The sequence below is a fragment of the Chelon labrosus genome (assembly GCF_963514085.1).
Source record: "Chelon labrosus genome assembly, chromosome: 6".
Lineage (NCBI taxonomy): Eukaryota > Metazoa > Chordata > Actinopteri > Mugiliformes > Mugilidae > Chelon > Chelon labrosus.
In genome coordinates, this window is record NC_140342.1 from 6,683,873 (window position 1) to 6,703,066 (window position 19,194).

At 40.9% G+C, this 19,194-nt stretch overlaps 2 protein-coding genes across 2 annotated transcripts; both read left to right on the forward strand.

Moving 5' to 3' along the window:
* Position 1: 1 nt before the first annotated feature.
* Positions 2-5,660, forward strand: LOC311489770 (solute carrier family 22 member 13-like; the record flags this gene model as incomplete). The annotated part of the gene is made up of 10 exons (XM_084547031.1): positions 2-376; positions 455-558; positions 662-816; positions 928-1,096; positions 1,302-1,422; positions 2,108-2,202; positions 2,289-2,503; positions 2,595-2,703; positions 2,794-3,000; positions 4,931-5,660. 10 exons carry the CDS (start codon positions 2-4, stop codon positions 5,004-5,006), a joined length of 1,626 nt encoding a protein of 541 aa, XP_084403157.1. The 3' UTR covers positions 5,007-5,660.
* A 1,801-nt stretch (positions 5,661-7,461) lies between these two features.
* Positions 7,462-16,735, forward strand: LOC311489767 (solute carrier family 22 member 13-like). The gene is made up of 9 exons (XM_084547028.1): positions 7,462-8,214; positions 8,305-8,408; positions 8,541-8,695; positions 8,890-9,058; positions 9,169-9,289; positions 9,610-9,704; positions 9,804-10,018; positions 12,103-12,211; positions 16,046-16,735. Exons 1-9 carry the CDS (start codon positions 7,840-7,842, stop codon positions 16,254-16,256), a joined length of 1,554 nt encoding a protein of 517 aa, XP_084403154.1. The 5' UTR covers positions 7,462-7,839; the 3' UTR covers positions 16,257-16,735.
* The last annotated feature ends 2,459 nt before the right edge of the window (positions 16,736-19,194 follow it).

Here is a 19,194-nt window from a genome sequence, read left to right on the forward strand (position 1 = left end):
AATGGTGGATTTTGGAGAGATCCTGAGGACCGTCGGAGACTTTGGTTTCTTCCAGAAGCTCATCATTCTTGGGTTGTCCATCCCGAATTTCTTACTGCCACTTTTCTTTTGTAGTTTTCTTTTCATCCAGTCAGATCCCGAGCGACACTGTAACACGGACTGGATCCGCGGGGCTGCTCCTAACCTGACCACAGGTGAGCAGCTGAACCTGACCCTGCCCCGGGAGGAGGATGGGAACTTCAGCAGGTGTCGGATGTTTGTTCCTGTGAACTGGAGCATCGATGCTATCAGGGAGCACGGACTCAATGAAACCACAGAGTGTCTGAATGGATGGGTGTACGGCAACATGCTCTATGAAGCCACCATAGTCACTGATGTAAGTGTGATCTGTTATATTTCTCTCGCATCGTCTGTGTCGACTCCCCCACTGATTTTTTTAAGTGTTGTTTTGCAGTTTGATCTCGTCTGTGGCAGGTCTTTCATGGCTGAAATTGCGCAGACAGTCTTCATGACAGGTTTACTCGCCGGTTCATTCATCTTTGGACCACTGGCCGAGTCGTAAGTGACTTGACAAAGTTTAGAGTAACTAATGTGAGATGTGTTACATAACATGAACCTTCAAACCGTTCTTTTAACTGGGCCCTCACTCTCTAAACATCAGGTGTGGCCGCAGGAGGAGCACACAGTTGCCTGCTGTCCTTTTGTTAACATTTGCCATAGTTGCTGGTGTGTCTCCAAATATCACCATTTACCTGGTGTCACAGTTCATAGTTGGAGCTGCACTTGGAGGATATCGAATCAACTCCACCGTGTTAGGTATGACTCATATATTTTAAACCTACATACTTGCGTGTTCTTAACCCAAAGACAAACTAAAGCTTTTGTTCTGTATCTGCAGTGATTTTGATGTTTAAATTCTGTCTGCAGCAACAGAGTGGATCGGGGTCACCAGGAGGTCCTTTGCTTCCTGTATGAGCCAGATGTTTGCAGGTGTTGGGCAGTGCACCATGGCTGGTCTGGTCTATGTCATCCGTGACTGGAGAACGGCGCAGTACGTCATGGCAGGAGCGCAGGCCTTCGTTGTGCTCTACATATGGTGTGTACTGCATCTACTGTTGCATTTCATGGCATGATAAACTATTAACAGCGCGTTTGGACATTAACTACAGTATCGGTCCAGATCCAGTTCAGGTGGCTGCGTGCATCTTGGTTTAAAAGTTCTTGTGTTGCATCACATAATAGGAAACCAAACCAGACGTTAATAGTTTGATCATTTACGTGTCTACTGAAATCTCTTTGAGGTGGATTCCGGAATCTGCAAGGTGGCTTCTGGAGCAGGGTAGAACTGAAGAAGCCCATGTGTTGATACGTAAAGTTGCAGCAATGAATAAAAAGGAAATCCCGGAGAATATGCTTGACAAGGTAAAACCAACTATCAGTTTTAGTTGCATTAGATCAAATTAGACTTTAATGATCGGAATCAGAGCTCCACAGTCTGCAGCCAAGCCTGCATGTCACTGAGGTTGTACTTTCAGCTAAGATCAGCATGCTCACCATGACAGTTTAGAGGTTAATTGTGATTATCAGTTTAGCACGTTGACATGTTTACATTTAACACTTAGCACTAAACACGTGCTGGAGATGACAGGATGTGATTAGATATTTAGCTGTAAAGTCAAGATTTTGATGATACTAAATTAAAGATCATTGGATCACATCAACCTTCTAGGGACCATTTTGTCAAATTTCACAGCCTACTAGTTTGCCTTTTGACGAATAAGCAGATTCTTGCTGATGCTCTACGTAATAACCTTGAACCAAGTTGCTAAATGTAATGGATGGAGATAGTCAATGATGTCCAACGAGTTCTGACATTAAAACTTGTAGCAGCATGGGAGCGTAACAATTGTGCAACTATGGTGGCTTAGTTTGATTGATGTAAAAGTGTTAAATATCAATCTTGGTGGTGGGTTTTGAAGTAGATGGGGGGGGCTGAGGTGTACAACTGACCAGAAAACAAAGTCAGCAAGCACCATAGAAAGCAATTATTTTGGTTTTAGAGAGAACATGCTTGCTAAGTGCTTACCCTGACTCATCTGGCCATCAGGTAACCGGGGAACGGAAAGTCCAAAGTGGAGGCGTCAAAGCACTTTTGACCTCAGCATCCCTGGCGAAATACTTCCTCATTATATCTTTTGCCTGGTAAGTTAAACGCATATTGGAAGGCACTTTCGCAGTTTAACATACTTGAATTAATTTTGGGTGTGTGTGTGTTTTGGCACATTAAGGTTTTCATTAAATCTGGGCTACTTCAGTCTTGTTCTGAATGTGGGTAAATTTGGTCTGAACATCTTCCTGGTTCAGTTCCTGTTTGGGATCACTGAGATTCCGGCGCATCTCCTCTGCATCTGGGTGCTGGAGTTCTTAGGGAGGAAAAAATCCCTCATATCAACTCTTCTGACGGGTGGCTGTGTTTGCCTCTTAACACTGGCTTTCCCTCAAGGTGAGCTCTCTTACTGTTCACATTCACTTCCTAGTGACACATGTACGTAACTGTGACTAGTCTGATACTCTGACTTAACTCTGAATTGCAGACAGCGCGGTTGTTATCACAGTCCTTGTAACCACAGGGAAGTTCTTTCTGAACTGGGCTGGGTCCGTATGTATGGTTTACATTCAGGAGCTTTTCCCCACTTCTGTCAGGTGTGCTAAGTAAAACTACACAGACAGTATAACTACACATATATACACTACGGATATTTGTACTTGAATTCTATGCCCCCTGTCTTTTAGGCAAACAGCTGTTGGCTTAGGTTCCATAGCCTTTAGAGCGGCAGGGCTGCTGTCTCCGCTGCTCAACATGTTGGCTGTATACCACCGCTCCATACCTGTCGTAGTCTTCAGCAGCCTGGCAGTGGTCAGTGGAGGTCTTGTCTTCCTGCTTCCTGAGACCAGCAAAAAAGAGCTTCCTGATTCAGCTACTGATATCAATGGCAACAGGTAAGCCACTTACAGCAAATTACTGTAATGATTTACCTATGAATGACTGAATTATTATAGATCAGCTTCAAAAAGGGGCTTCCATCTTTGCCAACATAGATGGTTGGTTAGAAATGCTACAAGTGATTAAATTAACACTTTAAATCAGAGGACTTCTAAGTCTCTAGTTCACTACTTGAGGATACTTTACATAACTGAAAATGTTTGGGAAAGGTGACTAGTCGCTTTCATGCGGAGGATTAAATGAGTCGATACACCAATCAGGCATAACATTATGACCACTGACAGATGAACTGGATAACACTGATTATCTCTTCATGACGGCACCTGTTAGTCGGCGGGATATAAGAGACAGGAAGTTGATGTGTTAGTCTAACACAAGGGAAAAAATGGGCAAGCGGATTTGGCCAGGTTGGATAAGGGCTAAATTGTGATGGCTGGATGACTGGGTCAGAGCATCTCTTGTCGGATGTTCCCAGTCTGCAGTGGTCAGTATCTATCAAAAGTGGTCCAAGGAAGGAACAGTGGTGAACCGGCAGTAGGTTCATGAGTGTCCAAGCCTCACTGATTCACGTGGGGAGCGAAGTCTGGCCTGTGAGGTCCGATCCAACAGGCAAGCTACTGTAGCTTAAATTGCTGGAGAAGTTAATGCTACTGATAGAAAGGTGTCAGAATACACAGTGTGTTGCAGTTTGTTGTGTATGGGGCTAAATAGCCGCAGACCAGTCAGGGTGCCCATGCTGACCTCTGTCCACCACTGAAAGAGCCAGCTATGGGCATGTGAGCATCAGAACTGGACCATGGAGCAATGGAAGAAGGAGGCCTGGTCTAATGAATCACGTTTTCTTTTACATCATGTGGATGGCTGGGTGTGGTTGCATCGCTTACCTGGTGAACACATGGCACTAGGATGCACTATGGGAAGAAGTCAAGCCGGCGGGGGCAGTGTGATGCTTTGGACAATGTTCTGCTGGGAAACATTGGGTCACGTACCACCTACCTAAGCACTGTTGCAGACCATTTCATAGAAATGGTTTTCCCTGATGGCTCTTGGCCTCTTTCAGTAGGATGATGAGCCCTGCCACAAAGCAAAAACAGTTCAGGAATGGTTTGAGTTTGAGGTGTTGCCTTGGTCTCCAGATTCCCCACATCTCAATCCAGTCGATCATATGCAGGATGTGCTGGACAAATAAGTCTGATCTATGGAGGCCCCACCTCGCAACTTACAGGACTTAAAGGATCTGCTGCTAACATCTTGGTGCCAGATACTGAAGCACACCTTCAGGGGTCTAGTGGAGCCCATGCCTTGATGGGTCAGGTCTGTTTTGGCAGCAAAAGGGTGACCAACACAATATTAGGAAGGTGGTCATAATGTTATGCCTAATTGGTATCTGTCCATCAACTTTTAAAATACAACTAAGTTAGCTGTATTTGAAATGATTATGAATACAATATCTGAAACTGGGAAAATGTTAACTTTGGGTCGGCCCAAAACAATTATAAGTACATGTTAATATCACAGATGAACACATAATATCTCATTTTTGTTGTTTGTTTAAACCAGAGAGTAAAAGCAATAATTTTTCAGTAGTTTCCAACTTCAGGAGGTCGCTTTTCTTACAGTGTGTTTATTCTGTGATAGTTCTTTTTTCCATCGGAGGGCCATATCTATTCTGTATTCTTATTTTGATTCAGTTTGGTACAACTTTGTTTATCTCTGCGTACGTATGCATCACCATATCAAGAAGGGAGAAGGGATAAAACTGATCATAAACTTTAATACAAACAGCATGTTTTGAAAGTGAAATATAGAACAACAAAGGGCAATCTACATAATCTGCATATTTGTGCTCACCAGTCTTGCTTAAGAAAAAGCCTAAATGGAAGAATTCATGTCAAATGCATTATTTTGTGTTCCTTTTTGTTATAGGACAATGACCACCAGGAAGACTGGGAGCAATTACAACATGACTGTAAACGACAGCATCAAATCAACCAGACTCTAGTCTGAATGCAGTTTTCTTTTTGGTTCTGACTTTACCTGGACATTGTTAAGTAGAATATTTGAACTGCTCACACTGTCATTTGCCGGTGTACTGTCTCTGACTCAAGTGTGTGGAAAAACAAACTACTGAATGTGGCTTGCTAGTGTAACTAATCTTAGATACATTCTGCTGGCAGCGCAGTGAGCTCATATCAGCATTATAATATTTGAGCCCGTCATGCTCATGTTTCTAGCACTATGTAATGGTCTCGTAAAGGAATAAATGAGGCTCAGTTTATTAGATTACAGTGTTCATGTTTTTCTCTCCATGAATCTGCAATGTATAGGTCTCACTGTGCCACTGAACACAGACAATTCGTCTGTGAGCTGTGACCTCCAGCCACCCTTTAACAACTTCTTATCAGTTGGAGGGCACACATTGTTTTACGATTGTCTGTTAAACAATCCACCGAGACTTGCTGTGGAAGTTATACATTTCTTACGTGGGCGAAAAGACTTCTCAGCAATTTAGTGAATGTGTTTCCTTTGGTGGATGTGTGTGAAGTTTATTGCTGCCGTATGTCTATAAAAGAAGAACATGCAGCCATGCGTATGGTCTAAACAAGGCTCTGCATGTCAGCATGACAACAGTGTTTTTTGAACATTTCTGCATAAAAATGACCCCAAATGGACCCGATTTTCCACGATCCAAGAAATTAAACTTTTTCGATATATATTATGCTTGTATATATATGGAAAAATAGCTAGTATTACATATCTGTGAGGTGCAAAAGTAAGTGGACCTCTAGGATTACAAGTTAATTTTGAGGTCAATGTTCAGTGCTGCATTTCACAAAAGAGCTTTCTGAGGAGCTCTGAAAAATAGTTGGTCAGAATGGAAAAGTTTCAAAACCATCTCTAAGGGGTCTGGAATCCACAAATCCATAGTCGGACACATTGCGAAGAAGTGGAGGAGATCTAAGATGACTGTTACCCTCCACAGGAGTGGTTGACAGTGATCACTCCAAAATCAAGATGCATAGTAGTAGTCAAAAAGGAACACACAGTAACCTCTAAGCATCTAAAGGCCTCTCTCACATTGGCTAATGTTAATGATCATGAGTCCACCATAAGGAGAACACTGAGCAACCATTTCTGCCCATCTGTAGTTTGCTAAACATTGCGTGGACAAGCCAGAAGACTATTGAGGAAATTTTTATTTTTATTTTATTGGTTTATTTGATAGGGACCATGCATATTAATGAACATTGCATAAAAAAAACACCATGTAAATATGCCAGAGTTAGTAAAAATAACTACTTTTCATCTGCAGTCCCTAGGCAGGTGACATAGGACAAACATAGAGACAGCCAGCAATCATATAGCACTCATACACTATAAATTAAACACATAATGGTGACATACATTGACAAAAACAAACATGCAAAACGAACAAATGTTTTGTGGATAGATGAGAACCAAGTAGAATTTTTTTGTTTTAAATGAGAGGCTCGTGGAACAGATACAGTGACCCACATTATGCTAGTGTCTGGCTTTTATAGTTCTTGAAGTGCCTCAATAAATGTCCAGCTGGGTGGAGGTCAGCTGACTGTGGAGGGAAGTCTGTGACAGTCAGCACTTCTTTGGTCCTATTTGCCCTTTAAGTAGTTCCTGCAAAGATTTGAGGTGTGTTTCTGTCCTATAGGCTAAGCTCCACAGGTGGGCCAGCTGGTTGCAGTATGAATCCTAGATCACTGAATGCCTACTTGTCCTCGGTCAGGGCAGGTGGCAGGTGACCCCAACTATTGGGCTTTGTTTCTCCTCCCTAGATGTAGACAAGATCCACCACTCGTACCAGAGAGCCTTTTAAAAGTACGTTTCTCATCGTAATCTTGAGTTCTTTATTTAGCAAACTATGTGATGACAATGCTTCTCTTTCTCTCACTGAGCAAAGCTTGAAGTGTTGATCTCCTGATGGTTATTTTTCTCTACTTGATCTTTCATTGGATACAGGTGATCCACAATCCACAAATCCTTTTTGAGGCTCTTTTCTTAGATGATGACTTATGATGCTTTTCACTCGCAGTATCAACAACATTTTATATTTTTGTCTTAAAAATGGTTTCACTCCATACTTTCTTTTCTTATTCAACTCTCATGCGAATAAAGACAATGTTTGTCTTAAAATCAAACTGTTCTTCACATGTGTCATTGCAGTTTGGACCTCTTCCATTACTAGTTTCTAAGATTAACTTGTCCAAGCCTGCAATATGCTGACTAAGCATAAAATATCTTATACAACACAGTAATGCTGTGTAATCTCTTGAGTTGTTACATTGACTTGACATTATGTAACGGGCTTACCCTTTATGTGAAAGTACTTGAAGAAAATATTTGATAAGCCAGCATATTGTAAAAGTTAGTGAAAGATCAACGGCACCTTCCATGAGAGATAAGCAAAGATTCTATTTTAGTACACTATATTAACAGAGCCAAGAGTAAGCACTGTCGCTATGCTTGTGCTTGAAATGGCACATTTGACCGAATTAAGGCACCATGACATTCATATTGTTTTGTTGCATTTGCAAGTTTGCTGAGACAACTTGCAAGTGGTTGCTGAAGATTGTTGGACAACACACATGGAAATAAATACATAAAATGGTGCAAGAGTGATGGACCTGGTTGAACTATCATAAAAACCAGCTCTTTCTATAAAAAGGACTATCCGTATAAGGAATATCCGTATATTGTCTCACCACCAACGAAAGGCACAGTACATGGTTTAAACATTAATGGCCTCTGTTTAAAGGTCGTCCTCTGGCAGCATCTCTATAGTGGAAGTAAGTGCCAGGAACATGACTGACTTTGGAGAGATCCTCCGGACCATCGGAGAGTTCGGATTATTTCAGAAGATCATCCTGTTTGCGCTTTCCTTCCCAAATGCTATTCTGCCTTTTCACTTTGCCAGTGTGTTTTTTGTCCAGTCAGATCCTGAGCGACACTGTAACACAGACTGGATACTTAGAGATGGTACAAACCTGACCAAAGATGAGCAGCTGAACCTGACCGTGCCGCGGGAGGAGGATGGGGCCTTCAGCAGGTGTCGGATGTTTGTGCCTGTGGACTGGGGCATCGATGCCATCAGGGAGCACGGACTCAATGAAACCATAGAGTGCCAGAATGGATGGGTGTACGGCAAAATGCTCTACGAAGCCACCATAGTCACTGATGTAAGTGATGAGCCTGTCTAAATCAGTAATTTATAATTCAAACTGTAAAATAGCACCTCTTTATTAACAAGCTGAGTTATTTTTTCTCAGTTTGATCTAGTTTGTGACCAAGATTTTTGGTTGCAAGTGGCACAAACGGTGCTGATGGCTGGCATCCTTGTTGGTTCCCTTATATTTGGACCGTTCGCTGAATCGTAAGTGAAACAGTACACAAAAATAATAACAGGAACATCTTATTATATTTACTGAGTTGTATTTACATCTTTTCACTTCAAACTATTGTCCAGGGGTCCGCAAACTGACCACAGTGGTCTTTTCTGTTCCAGGTTCGGTCGTAAACGAGCAGCTCAGATTCCAGTCGTTCTGATGGTTATATTTACTGTAACAACTGGAGTATGTCCCAACTTCTCATTATATTTGGCGTCCCAGTTCATGGTGGGACTTGGCTATGGAGGTTATCGGCTTAATGGAATCATACTGGGTACAGTATACTCAATCATCTTGTTGTCAGTTAAAACTAATGCCGCGTTAAAGGCTTAAACATTATTTACTGATCTACTCATCTTTTATTTACTGGATCACCTTTTAGATTTGGTCAGTTTCAGGGCTCTATAATTCTTGACAGACGAAGTGATGTTAGGATACTGCGAGCTAACTGTGGACTTCTTTTCCTAGCCACTGAATGGATCGGGGTGTCCAGGCGATCATGGGGAGCTTGTGTGTCTCAGCTGTTTGGTGCAGTCGGCCAGTGCGTCCTTGCTGGCATGATCTACTTCGTCAGAGACTGGAGGCTGGCTCAGCTGATCACAGCAGCTCCACTCGCGGTGGTAGCTATTTACATATGGTGTGCATTAAGTCCTTCTGTGCATTAACACCCTGTCCTGATTTACTGGCGTAGGTGCTGACAGGTTACGGAGGTGGGTCAATAATCTGTCAGTGACCTGTTTTGGACAGGTTTGTTCCGGAGTCAGCCAGGTGGTTGTTGGACAGAGGAAGGACAGAAGAGGCTAAAAAGCTGATCACCAAAGTGGCGGCCATCAACAAACGCACTGTTCCAGACTCTTTGCTAGAAAAGGTACCCTTCACCTAAACTTATTTTGCCCTTGTATGAAGACTGGAATGAAAATTACACCAGCAAAATAGTAATCCCATAGTAGGCTACTAATGATTAAAGAAACTGTCTGCATGTCCCTGCTAAAACCTCAGCTACCCTTGGTAGACTTTGTCTGACAAAACTTGATTCAACTTTTGAGAAAAAAGTTGAATTAGATTAGATGACAGTCAGTTGGATCGTACCAATCTCTTTTAGCTACTTTTGCAAGGCTGTTGGATTACATGATTTGCTAACAAGAGCAAATGTTAGCATGATGTTTTGCCCACCCCTGTGCATTGCAGATTGTTGCGAAAGAAACTGAGAAAAAGGGAGGCATAATAATCCTTTTCCAGTCATCTGTGCTTAGGAAGTATTTCTTAACCATAACACTGGCATGGTAAGTTGCATCTTATGACACACAATGAAATATTGAACAGATGTAAAACCTGTGTTTCAGCTCTCTCTGCTTTGTTTGACTGGTCCTTGCTTTCCACAGGTTCTCTCTGAATGTCACCTACTTCTGCCTTTCATTAAATGTGGGAAACTTTGGCTTGGACATCTTCCTGACACAGTCCATATTCGGCCTGACTGAAATGCCAGCACACATACTGTGCATTTGGCTGTTGGAGACGATAGGGAGAAAAGTATCTCTCATGTCAACACTGCTGATTGGAGGTTTCCTGTGCATCTTAATCCTAGCTGTTCCTCAAGGTAAAGCTCTTTAGATACTACTCGTTCAGATGGTGTTTCTATCGTCTTGTCTGTATTCATATGCCACTGACAAACACAACAGTCCTTCTAATAGCCATAACGCAGCTTGTGCACATGTGTTTTGATATCACCTGATGGTAACCAATCTCAACGGTTGAAGCTGAAGCCACACAGTACATGGCTAATGTTAGTAGCACTGTACATTTAGCCCAGCAGAGCAATCAACATTAACTAGCTGGGAAATTACATATTGGTATCTATAATAAAACAGGTCTTAGCTTGTGAAAAGTTGCAGGACACTACAAGTTGGAGTGTTGCACCAGATGCTTAAACAAATCACATTTTGATAAAACAATAGCTGGAAAGACTTGAGAAACAATGCATGTGATCAGGCGTTCACAATGGTTAAATGAGATCTCTTCCAATTCAGTAGTGCACCGTGAAGCTATATTCCAACTTCCTGAAAATACCAGAAGAAACCATTCTTTAGCCTGATTATAACAACTAATGCTAAATGTCCCAGAATCATCAAATGATCAAATATATGGTATTTCTTGCATTATTTATTGGTGACAGGACAAAGTTTTTGTACAAATTTGATAAACATTGTAAATTTGGATCATTCAAACCAATGACTTTCCAGTTAATGAAATCTGGCAGGTTTTCTTCACAGAATATATTTTAAATTTAACTCAACTCAGTAATTGGAGGTTAGATTGTCTCCCCCAAAGTCATGTTGAATTCAGACTAAAATACGCATTTACTGAGTAACTTACTGAGTAAATATTGCTGAAATGTTCTAGTTAGATTTACAGTGTCTCCAAACACCCCAGGCACAGTTCAGCTGCCAGCAACAAATGCCTAACCTGAAGTGTTGCAATAGCCTTTAAATGGACTACCATAAAACATGGTTCAAACTTTCATGTTAGCCTTAGGATGAATTGTATTAACTTATCTGTTTATTAGTTATCTGCAAAGGCTGTAAACAGGGCAAAACCTCTGTCTGCCAAACTCAAAAGTGGAGAGTGAGATTCAATATTAATTTAATGTGGATACCAGTGCACACCTCTTTACAATCTCTCCTCAAATTATTTGCAATTATTTGCAGAGTTGTACACATACAAAGTTGTCAAGATTGACTTTTAGACTTAATGCTATAAGATAGATTGAATGCTTTAAATCATGAGGTGTTCCAAGTTTTCTCCATACTTTTTTTCCACACCCTCCTTTTGTTACACGTTGATCTAGGTTTCCTCTGTCCAAAGAATGCTGTCTCAGCTGGCCTTTTAGATGCTTTTTGGCAAAGTCTACCCTGGTCTTTAGGTTTATGAATGGTTTGCACCTCGCGGTGAACCTTCTCTATATTCTCTTTATCTTCTCTTTGTGGCAGACCTGGATAATATAGTGTCTACCTCCTGCAGAGTGTTCTTCTTGCTGTTGAGGCTGTGTATACTTTACCATAAAAAGGGTCCAGTGATTGTCCATCACTGTCTTACGTGGACACCCAGGCCTTTTTAGGTTGCAGGCTTACCAGTGTGTTCTTTTTTCTTTTTTTTTTTCTCACATTAATTCTCAGCTAATGTTCCTACTTTCTGTGGACGGCCTGTTTTCACCAAGTTCCTTTGAACACATGCTGTAGGTTCACAGAAATAGAAATTCCAAATGCAAGCGCCACACACAAGGCAAAAATATTTGTTATTAACATATAACAGTTATCAGGAGATGTCAAAGCTGAAAAGGGAGTGTTTTAGCTGAAACTGTGCCTGCTTCATTGTTGGAGTTTTCTTTTTGGAAAGTTTAAAAGGTAGTTGAATGTAATTACTATTTGATAAGTGGCATCACTTTACTTTGTACTTTTCATTTCTTGCTAACTGCTGAACTGCAACAAAAGCGTTGCTAGTTAGCGCATAGTTGCGTGGACACACTAAATAATGATCATGACTGTAACATGATCAGCATTATACCCAAACATCCCCATGTTAATGTGAGCCTGAGCCTGTTAGCCTACTAAGCCCTGACCTTAAACTTCCATTCTACACTCTGTGTTCCTTCCTTTCTTCTGACGTTCTGTCCTCCTCTTCAAGGTAATGCTGTTGCCGTCACCATATTAGCAACCTCAGGACGTTTTTTCATCAACTGGGCAGGTTCCATCTGCAGCGTGTACATTCAGGAGCTGTTTCCAACATCTTTTCGGTATGTTGAGTCCCTCTCTCTAATTACCCCTGTCATTATGTTGGATTAGGTGTGAGCCTGACGCTGTTCTGTTCCAGCTGCAGTTCAGACTGTACAAGCACTTGTGGAAACAGAGAAAGACCATTTGTTTTCCTATCAGACACCACCGTTTGTTGTAATTAGATTTTACTACAGTAAAAAATAATGGTTCCAAAGTTAAGGCGCAGTTAGGAAGGGAGTTTTCCATGAACCCTGAAGCTGTAGAGGCAGGTGTAGTCCATGTTTCCCCAGTTGTTCTCAGTCTGTAGTTTCACATAACTGAAAACACTGTTATCTGGATTCTGGAGAATGAGAGAATCAGACATCAGAGATGTGGCTGACATTGTGATGCACCTGGTATCTGTGTGGACCAGTAGCAACTCTGCTTCCAAGATGCAGTTAGTTCAATTAAAGCAGTTTGCAGTCTTTACAATGGCGTAATGAAACATGCATTTTAACAAGGATTTGCCGTATCACTGGTGTCATACATACAGAAAGACTAAAGGTCTGAAACATTGCTCCGTCAAGGTCATAGACCAGTGTTCCCAGATAGGTGCCTGCCTCATGTTTGGTCCTCGCTCCCTGAAAGTTAAGAAACAGAAAAGATCAGCTCAACAGCTCGTTGTGCACAGTAGAATGAACAACAGCAAGATATCTTCAGGATAACAATGGACAATGTGACTTACGTATATAGAAAACTCCCTTGGTGCACTTTCAGTGTTTCCATGAGGGGACTGGCTTTTGGAAATGTGACCCAAGGTCACGTGAGTGACAGAGACCAGGTGAGACAGAGAGATGAATAAATGTCCCAATTCACCAGCAAAGCACCAGCATTGACCTGGACGTAATGCTGAGTGTCCCTGGAAGAGAAGATTACATACTTCAGTCTCCACAGTTCTTCAACTACAACTTTGGTCCATGTTGTTTCAGTGGAACTACAACACATTGTAATAGTAATACTACCTGAATCACTCTTCTCTGGGCTTTTGATGAGTACCACCAGTAGAACAACCTGCTCCATATTAATCCGTCGTGTTCTCGAGGCCAATATGTGTGTGAGGATAAATGTTGAATCACTCTGGCACCTGGTCACACAATCAAGAGGACACACGGAAAGTTAGAAATCAGTCTGTAAACAAGGTCCACAGCAAAACACAGAGTGAATCATAGCGTCTCAGATGAAGACTGTGAGGATCTCCTACCTTGAGATTCCAACGCAAAGTTTGGAATTGCGTCTGCCAGAGGAACAAGCATGTCCATCTGCTGTCTGAGGGCCAGAAACTCCTGGTGGACCACTCTTAATGTAACATGTGTTAATATTAATCCTGAAGAAGAGGACAAATGAGATTTTTCATAAACAAGGAACATCTCAAAGATCTGAACCATCAGCTTTTATAAAACCATCTTCTTAAACCAGCATTTTACTCAGTAGCAGGAAGTATAAAGTCACTCACCAAAAGCCAGTAGAAACAGGAGGAGGAAGATGCTGATATTTTTTGCAGAAAAGCTGCACGTTGTTGGAACTACAGTGAGACACCAACAGAGTGTTTAGAACACATTAAGAAAATACAAATACATCTGAAATTGATCTTTCTCTTATGAAGAGTCCTTACCCCTGGTTCTCCTGACCCCAATCCTCTGTGTCTCATTTGTTGCTGGTTGATGGCTCCAGGTATGAGGGACATATGGCTGGGAGACCTGAGCCCCAACAGTCAAACAATCAGCTGTGTGACTGTTAACGTCCACATTATCGTCCATGTACTCATTGTCCTCTACGATATTTTCATTGTGGGGAGCAAAATGTCTCTTACTCCTGTAAAATATCCTGAAAAACACAACAGAGCTTAGAAAAGGCCGAGTGATGGTGTAGATTGTAGTGTGAAAATGACACAGCACCTGCACACAAACACTGCACAGCAGCTTACCTGTATAATCGCTCCTTGTAGGAGATAGCTGGAGTTCCATCTCCAGTGTAGTACCCTGCTCCTTGCAGGCGGAGACTTCTTCGTAACATGACTGGAAAACTTTAGAAAGAGAGAGGAGCCAATCATCAGTGACACATGGATACAGTCGTTTGCTGTTGTAGACCACGGTCAGAAATAGAAACAGCTGTGCTGTGTTCACTTGACTTAACTATTACAAGTGAAAAACATACCCACAATGCACAACTAGAGGATACACCACAATCTCACAAATACTGACCTAGTCGGTGAGTGAAATCTGAACACATGAACTTATTGCAGGTGCAAGGCGTGTTGCATACACTACTGCTGCCACTTACCTCTTAATTTGAGGGTGAAGGTGTGAATTAGTCACGAAGAATTAATGGAAAAGCTGAAGGGGAAGAGGTTAATATTTTGTCCTGGAAAACCTGGAAAACAAAGACAGAAGTGCTGAGTTTTTTTCCTTGAAAACCTGGAAAACAAAAGCTAAACTCGGAGGTTAGTATTTGTGGCTGGATCTGCGGACCTTTTGAACACCTGAAAGCTGCAAACAAAGCGATGTTAAGGCGGTAGCTGTGCAACTGTGGCCAAAGATTCTAATGGAACTTCCCAACATTCTATATGCAAATGAGAGAACACAGCTGATTTCTACCATATAAATGATTCCCTAATTATACTATTAATTATCAATAAAGTTTCAATCACTTACAATGAAGCCATGTTAGACATCGTCAATCCTTACTTTGAAGCAAGACGTGTTGCATCCAAGCGACATTCTTTGAGTTAATCAGGTCATAGTAAAGCTTTATCCAAGCGTTTTCTTTCTGTGCAACGCTCAGGCAGTTACTGAGAGATACTGTTTTCTCCAGTACATTTGAAATAAAAATAGTTGTTGTTAAAATAGTTACTTTGCCGTAATAAGATGCAAATTAAATATTAGTCAGCAGACCAACTGTTATCCTTTTACACTGTGGTTTATCTTTTACTAAAATCAGCGACAGTACAGACACGGGAAGCAATCATATATTGTATTTTACCCAAGCTACATCAATATAAATCTTACATCTTAAAAGTTACCACAACTAACTGGTTCATGCGTGAACTAAGGAAATCGCTGATTTGTCACTATTCATCAAAAACAAAAAATGCTTAACACAACCTATTTCTGACAATTAGTCCAATACCTAAAGATAATTTTAAATTATGTTTAAAGACTCTTAACCTCTCTGGTTGCAGTATATTTGATTTGATCACAGTATATTTGTTAAAGAATGAGTCGTCTAAGACTTCTGAAACCATCACTGATCAAGTATAAGAACCTAATATTCCTAATAATGTTTTTGTCTCCGTTCTGACTCGTTGAGACATGGGCTCCTCTTGACCTCTGATGTTGGTCTAATAAGCAGCACATCCTCTAAGTCCATGGATCAGACATGTTTGTCCAATAATACTCTAGATCAGAGCATCTTAACCTATTTTACCTTGGGGCCCAACTTTTCCAGTACAAAGTGCCCCGGGACCCATTCAAATACTAACACGTGAAAGTGTTCATGGTTAAGAATTACTGCTCTAGTAGACATGTTGTGTTAATCAGCTGTTGCAACCAAATTAGTCTAATAAAAACAGAGGAATAAAGTCGGATACTAGAGTGCTACTCTTCTCTCTTGTCAGACCAGTTAAATATTTCTATTAAAGGCGATGATAAAAATATGCAGTTATGAAGAGCATTATAATACTATTGTTCTACTTGTCTACTTTCTGTAATCTATAAAGTTTAGTCATAAAGCCAAAAGATATTATTGCATGATTGTCAAGACAGCTTGGAAACATGAAGCTGTTGACATCTAAGCGCTGTTGTTCATTCCTGATCCAGACAAACAGCCTCTGGTCTGGGAGCTATTGCGAGCAGAGCTGGCGGGTTGCTGTCTCCGCTGCTCAACATGACGGCCGTGTACCACTGGTCCATACCCATCGTGGTCTACAGCAGCCTCACGATCATCAGTGGTGCTCTCGGCTTCCTGCTTCCTGAGACCAGAAGAAAAGAGCTCCCGGATTCAACAGATGAGGCTGAGGCCAACGGGTGAGGGAGCTGCGAACAAACCACACACTTGATAACACCTTCGTCAAGCACATGACCCTGCATTTGATTTTCAGAATATGTTAGATTCAGGGTCCACTAGCAGAGAAAGATCTTATAATCAGAAGCATAAAATGCATACATGTATCATGCTGCACTGACATAAACCTCCTGTCTTCATATTTCCCACAGAGACAAGATGAACCTGAACAAGCAAACTGCATCAAACATACTTCAACAAAACAAATCGACCAAGCTGTAGTCTGAATATTTCCACTACTTCCTCGACTTGCTGTTGCCCTGCTAGCTGCAAGCCATCAGGATTGTAATGTTGATTTGTCAACTGGTCTCTTTGTCATCCTTGGTCTGCAGTCAATCGTCATGAAATCTGCTGTAGATAGTTGCTGGTATTCCAAGAATTGATCCATTATTCCCTTAGTTTATTTTACAGTGCGTCTCAAAATGGACTGAGATGATCACTCTGATTGTTACTGAGGACACAGATGCTCACAAGGTTGCATAGTTGTTGTTTTTTCCATAGATTTTTAGCCAGTCGTTAAGGTACAATACAAAAATCAAAGCCCTATAATGATAATGAGTGAAGGGAATAATGAATATGACTAATGAAATCCTGGTATTTAAGAAGAATAATACAACTACGTAATTCATTTTCTATTGTTAGACTAATTATTGACCAATAATTTATTGACTAATTGTTAAAGGACCAATTGCATTGCTTTCATTGTTATATTGTTTCCTCAAGACTTTGGCTACTGACTATTTATTACAAATAAATATTAGTTTAGCTTACTTTTACTTTTAGTAAACATACTGGCGTGTTAAATGTATGAACTGTTCTCTGAGAGCCACTTTCTTCTGACAGACAGTTGGCAGAATTCTCTATTAAAGTTGTCTGTGAGATTTACCAGGTCTCTCTGTTGTATGGTTCTCAAATGCATGAAGGAGAAACATTTGCATGGACATGGGATACATTGAAACACATTTTTGTATTGTTTTTTTGTTATAATCTAACTCATTACAGTTGGGACCATTTTCAGACTGTCTTTGGTGGTGCATTCAAGAACATTCCACTAATTCTCAAATTTCACAGGTCAGTCATGCAAACAAAACCACTCATTCTTACAACTACACTGCACTGGTGGATTATCCTGCCTATGTCATGCCAGTTCTTTAATTTTATTGATGTAAAGACTCGATTTGAACCTGACTGATCCAAGTAATCTGTCAATAAGTGAGCTTCCTGTTAACATGTTTGTGATTCAAACAGATGCTAAGACTAATAACAGCTCGCTCCAGTCAATGAAAATACAGCAAGATATTGTTTTCAGTGCTACAGAGTTAACACCGACTCCTGGGCCGTTAGCATAATTATCCAAGCAAATACAGACAGAAGGTTGTTTAGCAACCCTGCTGCAATTACATGACATTATCATTTAAAGCAGAGAAAGGTAGTGTTAAATTTACCCTGTGCTCCTAAAATGATTTTGTACATCTAACTGTAATCTGCGAGACATACAGGTGCCGTTTCCAAGATTTAAAATCAGTTCAATGGCAGACTTAGTAGCTTAGCAACTAGATTTGTAACCTCCAGACTGCAGAGAACTGTGAACTGTATTCAACAGGCCTTGTTACTACTGCCTAAGGGAAAAATAGTTTATCCATGACCCATCGATCATACAGGTCAAAACTCAGGCTGTGGCACAGTGTTAACAACAAGTCATCATTACCGCCTTCAGAAAAGTTAATTCAGATCATATAGTCAGGTGTGGTTGTACCTGAGAAGTGGGAATGGTTATGGTTAAAAACTCAACCTTCCTGTGTGTGTGCGCTTCTCTCTCTTTCTATCAGGACAGCTACCTTCATGTTGGTTCTTTCAGGTTTTTGCTCCACCTGTTCATACATTATTACACTCAACCTCCACCCATCCTTCAAATTGCTTTATATTACTGATAGCCTGCACTACCATTCCTCACTGTTAGAAACGACTGGATTGACAAAAACGATATTCCTTGTATGTGTGTGGCCTTCTTGGTACCAATTTGAGCCTGGGATTTTTGGACCCCCTTCATATTGTTTCACCCCTAGTTAATGTGCTTGGGTGTTCTTTAGCATGAGCAAGCACAAATGTAGAGGAGAGCCTATACAGTCAACATGGATTGAAATGGAGACTCTAGATGCTTTGTCTACATTTTTGGCATCTTTTATCTAGTGGAAAACAGCCATTTATGCTCTAAAGGGAGGCTACTTTTCCCAGCAGGCATGAAGAACGTGCCACAGTTAACATATTAGACATGTTGGTTGTTGTTTTGGTTTGTTATTTTCATGCATAAAGGTGATTAAAGCAGTTGTCTAAGGAGAAAATGGAAGAGGCAGCTCCTAGTTCTCCAGCTACAACAGCTCCTCCTTTTGGTTGGCATAGGGACCACATTAACTTCTGAGCAACACAAAGAATTGTTTACGTTACAACACAGGCAAACAGGCAAGATGATGAGTCCACTACATTACACTAGAAGAGGGAACAGAGCACATGGATGAATCAGGTTTGGCTGCAAATGCGCAACTCATATTCCAGCAGTCATAGTGTCTGTGTTCACTGCGGCAATAGCATTTTGCCCCATGTTTTACTTATATCTACTACTCCATTTCTTGGTGGGAATTGGGTTTGTAGGATCCCAAGTCAACAGTATGATATTGTGTATGTATACTTAGTTCAAACACATTTAATATGACCAATATTGCTTCACACAAATGTCCTCTCTTATGTACATTTCAGAGAGCTCTACAGTACTTTTTATTCCATTACATGTATATGCTACATAAAAAACACATAAAAGACATGTGGCCAATTTCTAAAACATGATACATAGTTTCTAGATTTAAAATATGTCTGAAAGTAAGTGAGTAAAGTGTACAATAAATAATTT